Below are 16,649 nucleotides of genomic sequence, written 5' to 3'. Positions count from 1 at the left end.
TATAAATACAATAGACTTTGACTTTGCAAAAGGTACAAATAAATTATATCATGTATCAAAGAATTTCTGATATTACGATAAAATAACAAGATAGATGATTACTTAACTTATATGAGCTGTAGAGAGAAGGGAAGAGAAGTAGTAATCATAATAATACTTTTCTAGACACTTATATTATTTCCGCTGGGGATGAATAAAGTATCTATTTATCTATCTATCTTATGGCAAAAGTTAGGTCATTGTATTGATTGGATAAAGGTTAGAAACCTGAAAATGCACCTTACATAAGTAAAAAACAAGGAGTCTGTCTTCATACTGTTACATGAAGATGGTCTTTATTTTATATATAAATATATATATATATATATTTAGTATATTATGATTGTTCCATTAGAGTTTTTTGTTTGCTTTTTTATATCCAAGATTCTTTATATAATAACTGAGTAAAATCTTAATTTTAAACCCCAAAAATCACAAGATCAGGCCGACGCGTACGCGTGACGCAATCACGTCGCGACACGTTGTCGACGGGTTGATGACGTAACGCGCAAAGAACGTAACATTTACAAAAAAGTACACAGCAGAAGAAGCTATCGGGGTTTTGTCTCATTGTGGTTATCAAGCTCATTTTCAATACGCGTTACCTTTTCTTTTTTAAAATAAAAGGTGAGTGTTTAGGTTCATTGGTCTCTTATACTTATCATATATTAAATTCCATTATTTCCTTTTCCCCTGACGTTAATTCAAGCTCGCGAGCTAGCCTAGCTGTAAGCTAACGTTAGCTAACGGGTCTCTCCATGTGAGAGCTTCACGTCCTCTGCGTGTGTTTTCCCAGGTGTCTGACTCGAGATCAGGATGTCGTACATGCTCCCACATCTCCACAACGGCTGGCAGGTGGACCAGGCCATCCTGTCCGAAGAGGACCGGGTCCTCGTGATCCGCTTCGGACACGACTGGGACCCGACGTGCATGAAGATGGACGAGGTTCTCTACAGCATCGCGGAAAAGGTTGGATTCATGTCTGCTGCGAGCTTTCTACACGGATAACTTGTTGTTGTTGTTGTTGTACACATGAGTGTGATGTTCACGCTTCTCCTGAGAGGGTGACGTTAAGTCGCACTTGAACCACGTCACAAGCCAACCAAGTTGTGTGTAATACATTTGTTTAACTAGAATGGGCACTCGGTAGAGCGCATACCTTCGCATATCACAAGATTGGGCATTGAATTATGAAAATTGTGGCATTAGTTGCATGCCAATTGGATACAAATTGACCGCGCTAAGAAGATTTTGACCTTTTCATGACCTTGACATTGACCTTTGACCCGATCGATCCCAAAATCTAATCAAATGGTCCCCGGATAATAACCAATCATCCCACCAAATGACATGCGATTCGGTTTAATACTTTTTGAGTTATGCGAGTAACACGCATATAAATAAATAAATACACCGCGATCAAAACATAACCTTCAGCATTTTCAATGCGAAGGTAATAAACTCTCCACATGCTTACTATAAGTTAATGAACCATTAGATGAAGTCAAACTGGATTTATTCAAGAAAGAGAGGCCACTTCTTCCCCTTTTCCTTTGATTTATTTGGGGGGAGTTCTTCCTGAGTCGATGTGAGGTCTCAGAATATGTCGTAAAGAAATTTGTGAATTGGGATTTTGGGCTGTACACATATATATATTGAATTGAATTAAAGTGGCAATCATTAATATTTATCTCCTGGTTGATTTTAGTTTAGTTTTGTCGTGTGATTAATGGAATTATCAGTCCTGACCGTGTGAAGCGACCTTGCTCACTGACAGATTTTCTTTATCCAACCCTCAGTTTGTCTTCATCTCCTCCCTCCCTCTTTTGCACAACCCCTAACCCTTATTTACAGATTCATTCAGTCTGTATTAAAGTGCATATTGCAGCGCAGAAATCCACCGGTTAGAATCTAAATCCTACTTTGATAGTAGTTTGAATTTGAAGTTACCGCGTTTGTGTTGTCATTTCTTTGGCTTTAATTCGCCCTGGCATTCTTATTTTACACACTTCAACTCATTCTTGGTGCAAAACGTCTCCATATCCTTTTTTTTTTTTTTTGTCGTTGTCTACACTGAACACGATTCATACGACTTTGGAGATTAGAAATTAATATTTCAGAGTGAACAGGATGGAGGTGCAGCTTCAGAATTTAGTTTTTAAATGAGTTTATTACTGAATGTGTTTTTAACATAATTTCCGCAATCACGTCTAATTTGACTACATTGTTGAAGTAGCTGAAATGATGCCACTGAAATTCTGTCGAGCCAATGATCTTGATCTAATGTATTTTATACATGTATTTAATATTCAGTCGCCCTTGTGTTTTATACCCCGTCAGATTAAAGCTGAACACGCATTTAAAATGTTTGGTCGGCTATAGATTTTTGCAGGAAACTAAATAATGCGATGGTCCTTTTCTGGAACGCTATCGATTATTTAACTTTTTTGTGCTGATTTATATTGTCTGCTAAAGGGATTCATCACTATTTATAAGTGTTCGCTGCTCCCGGCAGTTTTTGCTGATTTTACAACGGCGACTCCCATTACAGTAACTTAGGTTGGTCTCAGTCAGCAGTTTGTACGAAGGCTGCTAAAAAGATGCGGCATTGCAATACTTTCTTAAAGATGTAAGTTGTACTCTTTCTGAAGCTCAGTTAGGTTTGCTAATGTTTCACACTGGTGCACTCAAAAGGTGAGTTATTGTAAATAACAGAAGGTATAGCAGGAGTTCATGTCTAGCTTTCAACTTTATAAATCCAGTCTAAACCAAATGTATTTATTAAGCTCTTTTAAAAGCAGTTAAATAATGATGATAGTTGAAAATAATAATAATAATAATATTCAACGTCTTTGAGTATTTAGAAAAGCGCTATAGGAATGTAATATATTATTATTATTATTAAATAAAAATGGCAGCGCTCAATCTTATTTAAAAGCCAAGGAGTAAACGCATGTTTCGGGACGGAGTTTAAAGACAAGGCGGTGTGCAAACCTGCCGTGGTAGTCAGCGGACCTGGGTGACCTTGATAGGACGTGTTGTTGTTGTTGTTGTTGTTGTGGCTGTACAAGGCACCAGTGGAGGGAGGCCAGCGCGGGCGAAGTGTCCTCCTGCTTGTGTGTTGCTGTTAATCGCCGACGGAAATAACCCAAATTAATGAATGCGTGGTCGTGCGAGTCTTCTGAAGTAATGAAAATGTCATCCCAAGATGAAGTTGTTGTTTAATCCAGAAACCTTCCCCTCTTCAGAACGGTTCATCGATGGCTTAATATTGAATCTTCTCCCCCAGGTGAAGAACTTCGCAGTCATCTACCTGGTGGACATCACAGAAGTGCCCGACTTCAACAAGATGTACGAGCTGTACGACCCCTGCACCGTCATGTTCTTCTTCAGGTAAGTCACTCGGCCAACGTCGCTTCTTGTGACGTGGCGGAAGTAATTTGTCAGGGACTATACACGAATACTGAAAAGAAAAAGTCCAAAATATACAAAATATGCAACTTTCCTCTTATTTTTAGTGCTATTTAGCAATCTAGATTGTTTTGGACTTTTTTGGCACACTATGCTGGACATTGGACATGTAGCATGGTTTTTATAGGACTTTCTCAACGTACTATACCAGGGGTTCTCAAACAGTGGTACGTGTGCCCCCTGGGGTTACATGAAGGCACTCCAGGGGGTACGGGAGATTTTTCTAAATATATTTAAAATGAGTATCCATTAAAAAATCCTTTAGAAATAGTAGTGATTCAATAAATATTCAATTAAATTGAATAAATTCTATATTAAATCAGACACTGATGGCTCAGCGCTGTGTGTGTGGGGGGGGTACATTCCTGAAAAAAGCTTGAGAACCATTGTATACCATGAACTTCTCTCCTGAAGCCTCCTGTATGTCACTGTTTAGGAACTAGAGAACTTCTTCTATTGTTGTTTTTGTTTCCACAGAAACAAACACATCATGATTGATTTGGGGACTGGAAACAACAACAAGATCAACTGGACAATGGAGGACAAGCAGGAGATGATAGACATTGTAGAAACAGTGTACCGGGGAGCCAGAAAGGGCCGAGGGCTGGTGGTGTCTCCAAAGGACTATTCTACAAAATACAGATATTGAGGTTTTTATTTTTTTATAATTTTTTCCGTAACTTTTTTTTGAGATGTGTTTTTTCTGGATTTTGTTGTGACATGACACACAGACTACACGTTAGAGTCATGGAAGAATCTCTTTTAACATTTTTGTTTTTTGCCAGTGAAACGGGACAATAGTCTTATTAATGGCTGTGATCGTGTTGCATTGAGCCTTTTGTTTACACTGGTGTTAAATTCAGTTTCAACAACATGTTGTGTTTTTTCTCCATTCTGAGAAACCGGTGCTCAAGGACCCAGGCACGGTGAAAGTCCCCATACTTTATTGTAATAAACATGGTTATTTACATATTAAAGTCTATTGATGTGGGTCCTTTTTAAGTTGCTCCACTTTGTCTTTTCTGTGTGACTCACACAGTCAAGTTGCTTATTACGGGGGGGGGGGGGGGGGGGGGGGAAAGGATTCTAGATCATTTATTGAGGTCAAACTTTATAATATTTTAGGAATATTTAATGATTTATTTCATTCAACAAATAATAATAATAATACATAACATTTCTGTAGCGCTTTTCATAGTACTCAAAGACGCTTTACAACACATAATTAAAAAATCCTAAAAGCTATGCATTAAAAATTACAATAAAAAAATCTATAATAATAATCAATAAAAAACAAATCATTCAATTTTATTTAGTTTGTATTCAGCTTAAAATAAATCTGATGCCTCCAAAAAATGCAAAAGTATTCTGGGGCTCTTTAGAAGTCCTGCAGCCAGAGAGTGCATCTCCCTAAAGTCTCCACCAGGTGGAGCCAGAGCCGTCTGAATACATTCCTGTAATACTAAATCTTCTGAGTGCTTATTTATCACTGAAAAGAGTAGTTTAGGGAATTAATTTGTCAGAGAATATATACAAATACAATAAAGAGGAAAGTAAAGCCCAAAAATAAAAAATATGCATTTTTCCCTCATCTGTATTTAGCAATCTCTATTGATTTGGACTTTTTATACACTATACAAGCATGTTGGACATAATATGATTTTTATAAGACTTGTTCAACATACTGTAACATTGAAAATGTCAACACATACATACTAAAAATTACTTTATTTTTTAAATAATTTTGCTTGACAATTCTATGACGACTAATCCCTATTTTTCTCAATGGAGCTCAAACAAGTCATTAAAATGATAAAAAGAAACTATGGATCGACTTAGTTTTTCTCAAAGTGCTTGTAGGGCTTGGATCAGCTGATGAATTATCCTTATTCCAACAGACAATTAAAACTCACTCTCGAGTTGTAACTTCTTCCACTGCTTCCTGTTTATTTTATACCCCTTTCTCACTTTTCCAACTATAAATGATGAATACTGCTCAGCTGTCCCGTTTACCATCAACCAAAGGAGGTGATAAGCACCGACTCGCAAAGAAAGGGTCATTCACATGCAATATCTCTATTAAATTGATAAATTACAGGCCTCCATTCTTCCACTGGGTCTTTAGTTTCCATCACTTATCAATAAGAGAACGATAGAAAGAAGATAGCAGACAAAAGAGGAAGTAGGAAGTTGACATCGGAGTCGGTGAGAGAAATACCAGAAGAAGAGTCTCGTTGATATCGGTTCGCTGTCGGCTCCTCGTGCGGCGCCCCGATGACCAGACGCCGCACACTGAGCGGGAGACGGATCCAATTTGTTGAGTGGCAGATGAAAAAATGAAAATGCTGCGTCTCCCCGTCGGTCCGGACCAAAGAAAGGGAGAAAGGCCGACCTCTTGACCTCTTCACTTCTCCTGAGTGAGACAAGGCGGGAGGCACAAGACCCACACTCTCAGAATCAATGCTCCTTCTTCCAGTTCATTGTACTGTATGCCCCCCCCCCCTCCTCCTCTTCCCTCTGCTGGAGGGGAGACGGGGATGGCTGAAGAACAGCTGGCTGCCGAGAGGAGGTGATGGAGGAGAGGAGGAGGAGGAGGAGGAGGCCGATAACTGCTGCTGCAACAACAAAGATCCTCCGACCACACTCGGCTGTTCTCGAGTATAAAAACCACATCGTCTCTTAAATATCTGATTTTTTGGGGGGAAACCAGAAAAAAAGAATGTCTGTTTTATCTCCTTTTTTAAATCCCATATAAATCTCGCTCACAGAGCGACCTCGTCGTACTGATGTGTGAACACCGGCCGGCTCGAGTGTCTTTACGGTTCAAACTGAACTCACGTCGTCCTCTTTCTATGTGTGTCGACCCACCCCCCCCCATGTCCACCCGCGTTAACCTACAGTCGGCGTGCTGTCGTCTGGCCCGGCCCTGCAGGCTGAGCCACGGGCCTCATATGGAGCGCGTGCCGGGGACCAAAAGCCGTCCTCCATCGGCCCATTATAATTCATATTTGATCCCTATTACTGTTAATCAGCTCAACCTCGAGCGGGGGGGGGGGAGTCTAAGAGTTGCAGGAAAAACTCTGGTGGCGGCGAGCGTCCGGGCGAGAAGAGAGAAGAGAGGTCGCGTGCACCGCTCCCCTCTGGAGCTGTTCTTTTGGTAATCCCGGATCTGTTTTTCAACTGATAATGACTTCAGTGGATCTGCACAAAGAGGGGTGCAGCGAGGATCATCTGGTGCCAGGGGGGGAGGGGGGGATACATGCTGGCATACCTCCATCTCCTCTGTCTCGCTCCTCTCCCTCCTCCTCCTCCTCCTCCTCTTTTTCTCTCGTCTGTAACTACTTTCCGTGTGGGTGCCCAGCGTGGGGGGAAGGGTGAAGGGCAATTGGGACAACCCCCCACCCCCAACCCCCACCCACCACCACATGTACACAAGCGACGTGTTAACCCCTCTTTCCCGTTGCCCGGTCGACCCGATTCATCGCCACGGGGACGTCAGTGATGCCTCTTTTTTTCTCGAGAGCCCTAAAAATTCAAATAGTGCGAATGAAACCTTCTCTGGGTCCAGAGGTGGAGGAAGGAAGGGGCGCACACGAGCATTTAAAGGGAAACATACAAATCAATCAGAGTCAGTACTAAAAGGAAAGAGTCAAACCGGATCAAACCTGTTCTCAATTCATCCCAAAAAGACGTTTGTGAGAACATTCGAGGTGAGGAGCAACATTTTGATTCATATTTGATCGGCGTTGCTTTTAGTTCGACGGTTTTAACCCTCCTGTTACCTTATGGTCAATTTGACCCCATTTAATGTTTAACGTCGCTGTTCTTTGGGGTCAATTTGTTTTTCACTGTGTCAAACATATAAGAAATATCAACTTTTTTCTATATTTAAAGGGCTATTTAGGTAGTCAACAAACAAACATAAAGTACCTCACACTTAAACTTGGAAAACAATATTAATTCTAATAATTTTCTGGAGGTTTCAATTGCTGCGGTCAAATTGACCCCAAGGGTAAAATATATCAGTAAATATAAAGGCAACAGGAGGGTTAAACATTGAATGGGGTCAAATTGACCCGAAGGCAACAGGAGGGTTACATCTGACTTTCGCCTCTCCTCATCACCGCCTCTTTACGCAACCGGAGCGTCAACACTCACCTCCCTAATTCCTTGATTGAGCAACATGATGGAGAGATGAAAGAAGATAGTTCACGGTTACATATCCGGAGATCATCTCCCGACTTCTTCTCCATCTCCATCTCCATCCTATCTGTATCTATACTTTGCTTGGGCGTCACTGGGTTTGAGTTGTTTCCCCCATGGGGGAATTACTCAGAGTAAATGCAGTATAGCCATCAGGTTGGCCCAGATTAAGAGCAGATGTTTCATGCTGATAATATGCTGAAACACACACACACACACACACACACACACTACGACCCTCTTCCTGCTGACACACATAGCAGCCGGGCGTCGTGTTGGTTTGGTTCCCTTCTCTTCTCCACTTTGGGGACCTGTGCCTAAATGGATTTGCATCTCTCCTCCAGCATCATTCCCAAAGGGGTGTCATCCCTCCATCTGTGACAAGATGGGTGGGTGGGGGGGGGGGGTCCATTCGAGAGAAACGGCAAACACACACACACACACACACACACGAGGCCTCCCATGCTCTACGTGTAGTCGCCTCCATTCAGGAGCTTCATGCCCAATTAGCACCTGCCCGGTGCTCACAGCACGGGAGGTGTGAGGCCGAGAGAGGCTCCAGCTGAACACACACACACACACACACACACACACACACACACACACACACACACACACACACACACACACACACACAGACAATTCTATCTGTTCCCGGTCACTTGCACAAGAAGCTGAGACTCCATGCCCTCCCACACACTCTCTGTCACACACACTCTGACAGACTCTGAACTTTTTAATTGACGCTGATGGTGTGAAAATATTAAAACATTTCAGGTTTTTTTAACATTAAATGTGTTTAACTTTTTCATATTTGACCTGCATCCCATCCAAGTCGTTCTACAGGTGTCGTGGAGTAGAACTGTACGTACGAAGCCTCGCGACGAGTCGCCTCGTGGTCGAAGAGTCAGAAGTCAAGTTGCATTGTGGGTAATGTAGGCGTCGGGAAGAAGAATAAAAGAATGTATCTGTGGCGCTGCTGAGCTGTACCGTGTTATAGAAGAACCAATGGTAGATACATCTGTGGATACTTTTGCAACACAGGTACGAACACACTGTAATAATAAGAACACATATATAAACACAATGTACATAAGGTGGTAGAATATACAGTATTAGGTAAAGTTTAAAAACAGGTAATCAACATAAAAGAAGGAAAAAGGCAGAGGTTAATAAATAGATTAGAGAAGAGCGAGTGCTGTTCCTAGCTTGTGAAAAGAAAGAGAGGGAAGGGGAGAGTTACGTGAGGATATTGAAATTCCTCATTTTGTGTCATAAGCCTACATTTTATACGTTTATCAGTTGTCTTTCCTTATCTAAAAAACAACTCAACAACGCCTCTTTATTCTACTGCGCTGACATTAACTGGGGATGAAAAAAATGAAATGAAAAGAAACTATCAAGTTGCATTCTGGGAGATGATTTCCCCGCCCATCAGATTTAATCTCTGTCCCCCAACTTCATAAAAAGAACTAAACTGCCGCTCCATCCCCTTTAATAACTTCGGTCAATATTGGCTTTTTACTAGAAATTGCACCTGATCGCATTTAATGGACACAAAGCTTTTTGTTTGATTACATTTGGTGTAAGCGATCAATACTTTGATTGATGGTGAGTGAAAAGCACTGTAAAGTCACACGTGATCACCCCGGGGAATATATGAATGCGGAATACGATTACAGTGATCTCACGTGATCTCCGTGACGACGGCGATGTGACCCTCGTTATTAGCGCAGGTGAAGTTTCTGAGCAGATTTAGGAGTTTAAAATTTAGAACAGAAATCTTCCTCTGGGACGAAGCTGCTCTGCATTTCAGAATTGTGATGGAAAAAAGGCCAAAAAATGTCATCTCTCAAAAAGCGTCTCTCAAAACGCTGCGTCGCTGTTTCTGTCGTTCCAAAAATAACATTTAGAAATGTACAAATATCTCAGAAACATTTAGCTGACACTTTCATGCAAAGCGACTTACAATCCCGTTGCATTCATACACAGAGAGCAACTCAGGGTTAAGTGTGTTGCTCAAGGACACATCAACCCGGGTGGGTATTGAACCACCAACCCCCTGATTGAAAGACAGACCTGCTAACCACCGAGTCCAGTCACCCAGATAATAATAATAATAATAATAACTTAATTTATATAGCACTTTTAACAACAATGTTTACAAAGTGCTACACAGAGAGCCAAAGCAAAACAAATGGAATAGCAAGAAACCAATATTAAATTATTATTTTTTAAATAAAAATAAAAATACAATTTTAATTTTAATTAAAAATTAAAAATAAATTAAAAACCAAATTAATAAAAAAGTAACTAAAAATTAATTAAAAACAGACAAACTAAATTAGGGGAACCAAAGTTCTCCATAAAAAGACTAGATCCCTTAAAAACTGTTCTATAAAAATGGGTTTTAAGAAGTGATTAAAAAGAAGTTACTGATTCTGCAAATAATTGGATCAGATGTTTCTGATCCAATTAGCCTGGTTTATAATGGACAGGCTGAAGTTATGTTTCTTTTGTAGGTTTTCTGCAACGACATCCAGCGAGTAAAACGGGAACTTGGAAATCTCTGCCGTGAGAAAACGATGCAACAAAATCTTTGGCGTGAGAAAACGATGCAACAAAATGCGCTTCTGGCCTGAAATCACACGATCTCCATCACCCTCCCTCCCCATGGCCGTCTCCATCCTTCCTCCAGCCCTCCTCCTCCCCCTCCCCCTCCTAAACTCATCTCTGCTCCTCTGCCTCCACATCATCTCTCTCTCTCCCGCCGCTGCCCCCCTACCTGTCTGCCTGCGCTGGTACAGCCCCCCCTCCTCCTGCCTCTGTCAATGTATTTTGCCCTTATAAGGAGAGAGCGCAGGCAGACTGTACTAACCGCGCGAGCTCAGCGGGGGTGTCGCCGGGCGCAGGGAGATGCACGGCGTCTGCAGCGGCACGGTGAGATAGGAGGAGAGTGGATGGGGGGGAGGGGGGGGGGTTATCAACGACTAAATAAGAGGGCAGGAATAGGCGTACGGGAGGATGGAGGCGGGGCGACGGAGGAGAGGATGTAGGTTGGAGAGAGGACGGCGAGGAGAGGCAGGTGGACGCATCTGTGGGTGTGGAGGCGGAGCTTCACCGTTGCTAAGTGACTGACCGGCGACATTGACCTTCCAGGTCGGGAGCCAAAGTCGGCCCACGCCGTTAATACACACATTTACAAATCTGTGGTTGTTGTCAGCTGTGAGGCGGCGTCACGCGACCGCGTGACGCCGCCTCACCGGCCGCCCACGCACACGTCGACACGGAGGTCTAACATTTGGGCCGGCGAGCGTCACGGAGGGAGAGCGTGGGCAACGTGACGGCTCCGGGCTTCAGACGCCACGCACGGAAATGATGGATTTAAGGTTCATGTTTATTATCTGGTATAGAGTGTCGTGCTGTAGGGATGTTTGCGTTTCCCTTTAACATTGTCGGAAAAAATTTAATAAAAGGCAACAGAAGCGGGGTTATTGTCTTTTTTACTGCAAAGGCTAGCATCTACGTTACCCACAATGCAACGCCAGCAGATCGGGCCTGGAAGACGCCCACGGAGAGAAGAGAAGCATGCACCATCTCACTGCAGTCGCTCCAGAAAAACATCGGCCCGATCGGCCAGGCGTCACGTTCAGGTTTCGAAAAGGAAATATGTTTTTCGTTTTTGCAATCTTGTTGACGCAGACAGATAATCGAGGGTAGGACCCGACGCGCCAGCAGCGCGACGCCACATACATCCGCTCGCCGTGCTAACTTGACTCTGGAGGTCAAAGGTCACCAGGATGGATGTTGACTGCTGGTTTCTACACTTGAACATTTTTTTATTATTATTATATACATATATGTATATGTATATATACATATATATATACATCATATATATTATATATATATTTATATATACATATATATTTTTTATTTTTTTATTTAGAGAATAAGGGACAGTGCATATTGATTGACAGTACAATGTACATGTAAATATGACAGATTATAGCCGGGAGGCTAGTTTCCATCTGTAGTCCCTATGTATATATACATAATATATATGTATAAATCATATATATTATATATATATAAATAAATACATATAAATACATATATACATATATATACGTATATATACATATACGTATATATATATAAATCATATATATATATATAAATAAATGCATACATATGTATATATACATATACATATATATATGTATGTATATATATACATATATATAAATCTTATATAGTATTTATATATATATATATAAATAAATGCATATATATGTTTATATATATATATATTAGGGCTGTCAATCGATTAAAAAAATTAACTAATTAATCGCACATTTTGAAATTCATTAATCGCGATTAAAAGTATTTTTTTCTTCTAAAGACTAAATCTTCTAAATGAACGAGTAATCCCTTCAGACAGCGTGTATTTTAGACACTTGTTTAATTGTATTCTTTTTTAAAGACTAAACTTCACACAGAGCTGTGTTTTCAAAGAGGCTCCTACCTATAAAGTGCCAGCGAGGTATTTAATATCGTGGATGATAAATTGTTTCTTCAGTGAAACATCAGATTAGTAAACAAAGGTGTATTAGAGACCCCATTGGTCCTGTCATCTTTAACATTGAACAACAGCAGAACCAGTGGCCTTGGTAAACTGACAAATATGTAATGTTAACCCTCTGGAGTCTGGGCTCATTTTCTCGATTTTACAAAAAAATGTAAATTCACCTTTTAAAGTCTTTTGCATGTGACACATCCCAGTGTTTCCCCCACCATTCTATCAGGGTGAGGCCCCGCCCCCCCCCCCGTAATGTTCTCTATAGCGCCAGATTACAGCAGAAGTAATGCAAGGTTCTTTTCTTCAAGACGTCTTTGTTCTTGTATTAAACTAAACGTCTGTTGTTGGTCGTCTCTCCAGCAGCATGTCATTCTGTCTCCACGTGTCGGTCACTCTTCTCGGCTCTCCGTCCCGCGCGCCGCAGAGCTCCATGCCGGCGCGTCTGCGCACGCATCGGGCGGAGCAAAGAAAAAAGTCACCTGCACCTTCGGCCTTCTGCTTCTCTGTGAATATGGAGGAGCAGACGGGAGGAAGGAAGCGGACTGCCGCGGCTTGACACTCACAGGAGTGCAACAACTCCAACGACACCGGAAGTAAACAAAGTTGCGTTAATTGGGTTAAAATATTTTAGCGCGTTAATCGCGGCCAAATTAATCGCATAGATTAACGCGTTAACGCTGACAGCCCTAATATATATATATACATATATATATTTAACTTTTAAGGGAAGAAATATCCTCTTCTTCCTCAAACAAATGCAAATCAAACATGATGCATTAACAATGCATTCTTCCTCAAATCGGCACATTAAGTTTTTATTTGCAGTCTGGTATGAACGTTACCTAACGTTGGCAATAATTAGCTAATGCTGATTATTCTTTGTTTCTTTATTACACCATGTGTTTTGGTTTTTACCATCTTGTCACTTGCGACCACATTTATTAATGTTTACTCAAACTTAGTCTCACTTCAATGTGAACAGTGTTATTTAATTTATTTATTCATAATATAATGTATTTACTTATTAAAGTGATCATCTACCCAGAGAATGAAGTGTGATTTTTGCATTGAATTTATTCCGTGAAAATCTGATGTTTAAAATATTTAAATTACGACGGGATGAAATCAGAAATAAGATTCCTGAGCTTTTGATTTTCTCACCTCGAGTGTGTCTCACCTTCTCGGTGCTGGTGCACTTTACTCCTCATAATTCATAAAGCCGGCCTTTCTAGAGGCTGAACCCACCTGAGGACAGGCACCAGTATGAGACATCTGACCTACAAAATTATAGACATTGTATAAATAATCCAAGTTTCTGGTCGGCAATCCTGCTCGGCTATGAATATTTCAGCTATAAAAAATAAAAAATAGACAGCGTGTCCTCTTGTTTCCCCTTATAACCAATACGGATCATCAAAGTGAAAATGCTTTTTAATTTCACAGCTAATACAAAATGTTATCAGATGAAGAGCATGAAACAGAGACTTCTGTTAACCACGTTAATGAGCGGCTCCGCCATCTTTACTTCACGCTCGTGGCCGGCCGTATACGGTCGTCTTCTCCGGAGGTAAACTTTCCCTAGAAGCTTACGCAAACCCGCTTCCTCGCCATCCTCCCTCGGTATCCTAGGATACCACGCTATATTTATTCATTTTGGTCTCCTTCGCCTCAGAGCCCGCTGTCTTTCAGAGCAGGTGATGGTCATGTGACACACACACACGCACACACAATTGAATTTCACGGTGTGGCGAGATGGTCAGAAGGAACCAACACAAGGCCTCGCATCAAAGATGATGTTTATTCACAGACAACCGTCAAAACTCTCTGCCCCCCCCCCCTTCTTTTTTTATTTGTCTGTTTCAAAGAGAACACCTGGTCCCGTGCATCGGAGGGGGGGGGGGGGGGGTCTGATTGCGTTTGAAAAGCCCTCCAGATGTCGGATGCACTGATTAAATAAATGATGTTTTCAAAAAAGGAGAAATTAGAAAAGCAATGGTGGTATTGGTGAAATAGGAGAGTGAAGCCCCCCCCCCCCCTCCGACCGACGCCTCGGGGGCCATCACGGTTGAAACCAAACAGATGCCACCATTTATGTGCCGCGGGAAAAAAGCCTCCAATTTCAGGACGTGTCCTCGGGACCCGTCGGCTCAACAGATGGGCGCTAACCCGAAAAGGTGGGAGGAGCCTCAGTGCTCGATCTGGGGGAGCCAGATACGATCTCTGAATACAGAAGCAGACCTCAGATCAGCTTCATGACAACCTCAGAGAGCTGTGGTGACGTTTCTCTCCTCAGAGATGCCGGATGAGGCCGAAGGGAACGGAGGCCTCATCCGGCATCTCTGAGGAGAGAAACAAAAAACCCTCACGCCCTCACCTCCTCACCTCCTCACCTCCTCAGGTCCTCACGCCCTCACCTCCTCACCTCCTCAGGTCCTCACGTCCTCACGCCCTCACCTCCTCACGCCCTCACCTCCTCAGGCCCTCACGCCCTCACCTCCTCACCTCCTCAGGTCCTCACGTCCTCACGCCCTCACCTCCTCACGCCCTCACCTCCTCAGGTCCTCACGTCTTCACGCCCTCACCTCCTCAGGTCCTCACGCCCTCACCTCCTCAGGCCCTCACGCCCTCACCTCCTCAGGTTCTCACGTCCTCACCTCCTCACCTCCTCAGGTCCTCACGTCCTCACGCCCTGACCTCCTCAGGTCCTCAGGTCCTCACGCCCTCACCTCCTCAGGTCCTCAGGTCCTCACGCCCTGACCTCCTCAGGTCCTCACGTCCTCACCTCCTCAGGTCCTCACGCCCTCACCTCCTCACCTCCTCAGGTCCTCAGGTCCTCACGCCCTCACCTCCTCAGGTCCTCACGCCCTCACCTCCTCAGGTCCTCACGCCCTCACCTCCTCACGTCCTCACCTCCTCAGGTCCTCACGTCCTCACGCCCTGACCTCCTCAGGTCCTCAGGTCCTCACGCCCTCACCTCCTCAGGTCCTCAGGTCCTCACGCCCTGACCTCCTCAGGTCCTCACGTCCTCACCTCCTCAGGTCCTCAGGTCCTCACGTCCTCACCTCCTCAGGTCCTCAGGTCCTCACGCCCTCACCTCCTCAGGTCCTCACGCCCTCACCTCCTCAGGTCCTCAGGCCCTCACCTCCTCACGTCCTCACGCCCTCACCTCCTCACGTCCTCACGCCCTCACCTCCTCACCTCCTCAGGCCCTCACGCCCTCACCTCCTCAGGCCCTCACCTCCTCACCGTTAGAAAGATTCATATTTATTGTTCCTCATTAAAAAAAAATATTCCTCTGGTTTTCATTGAGGGTTGAGGGGCCCGGGTGGTTATCAACGCCATGTGTAACCCAGCTCCAGTATAGCGGAACGGAATTGAGGTGAGTATAGACACACAAATGTATCAGACATGATGATTTTAAAGAGAGAGGCGGAGCTTATAAACCGGTAACCGCGCTCGGCTAAGCGGCGGTATTATTAGCTATAGCGTGCTACACAGACTTTCTCTTCACAGGCTTCAAACTCTGTGAACCTTTAAATTATAAAGTTAGTATTTTCTAAATTAACTCAATTTGTTCAATTCAATTCAAATTAGCCTCAGAGGGCTTTACAATCTGTACACATAGACATCCCTGACCTTTGACCTCATATCAGATCAGGAAAAACTCTAAAAAATGCGGTTTTCAATAAAAGTTTTGGGAGTGAGGTTGCATCTTTAACCGACTAGCGTCTGTCTTCTTGACCCCGACGATCCGTTTAAATATTTATAAATCCTGCAGTATGAAGAGTGCATCAACTGGACTCCAAATACAGTCGAAGCTAACCCGATGATAAAAGAGCTCTGGTGAGGATCCTTCATGACACCCTCAACTTGCTGAAAAAGGGATTAAGAGAAGATGTATTTCTATTGTAGGAGTCCAATTATGGAACAACATTAAAATGGATATAAGAATGGTCAACTCATCTTTGGTTTTCAAAAAGATTATTCAAAAAATAATTTTTGAGGGTTATAAGTGTTATTGAAACATATGTATATGGAAGATGTATGTGGATAAATATATATATATATATATATATATATTTATTACTTTTTTATTTTATTTATTTTCTTATATATATATAATTTTTTATTTTATTTATTATTTTTCATTATTTTATATACATTTTCAGATTTATTTGATTATAATATTTTCGGATAGGAATATATAAGCATTTTTTGCTTCTACCTATATCTTTTCAGTCTTTCTGTTTTGTTTATTATATTAAATAATATTGTATTGTATAGCAATGATTGACAGAATCAAATACAACAACAACAACAACAACAACAACTTAAGGCCTGATCCTTAACCAAT

The 16,649-nt window shown here is 42.3% G+C and overlaps 1 protein-coding gene across 1 annotated transcript; it reads left to right on the top strand.

The window, feature by feature from the left end:
- Positions 1-568: 568 nt before the first annotated feature.
- Positions 569-4,501, top strand: txnl4a (thioredoxin-like 4A). Its single transcript, XM_056413121.1, has 4 exons — positions 569-666; positions 836-1,008; positions 3,329-3,432; positions 3,988-4,501. The coding sequence occupies exons 2-4, from the start codon at positions 856-858 to the stop codon at positions 4,157-4,159; spliced, it is 429 nt and encodes a 142-aa protein (XP_056269096.1). The 5' UTR covers positions 569-666; positions 836-855; the 3' UTR covers positions 4,160-4,501.
- Positions 4,502-16,649: the final 12,148 nt, after the last annotated feature.

Source organism: Pseudoliparis swirei, chromosome 1 (assembly GCF_029220125.1).
Source record: "Pseudoliparis swirei isolate HS2019 ecotype Mariana Trench chromosome 1, NWPU_hadal_v1, whole genome shotgun sequence".
In the NCBI taxonomy this organism is placed as follows: Eukaryota; Metazoa; Chordata; class Actinopteri; order Perciformes; family Liparidae; genus Pseudoliparis; species Pseudoliparis swirei.
Note: the sequence above shows the minus strand (reverse complement) of the source record. Positions and strands in the feature narration are given on the sequence as shown.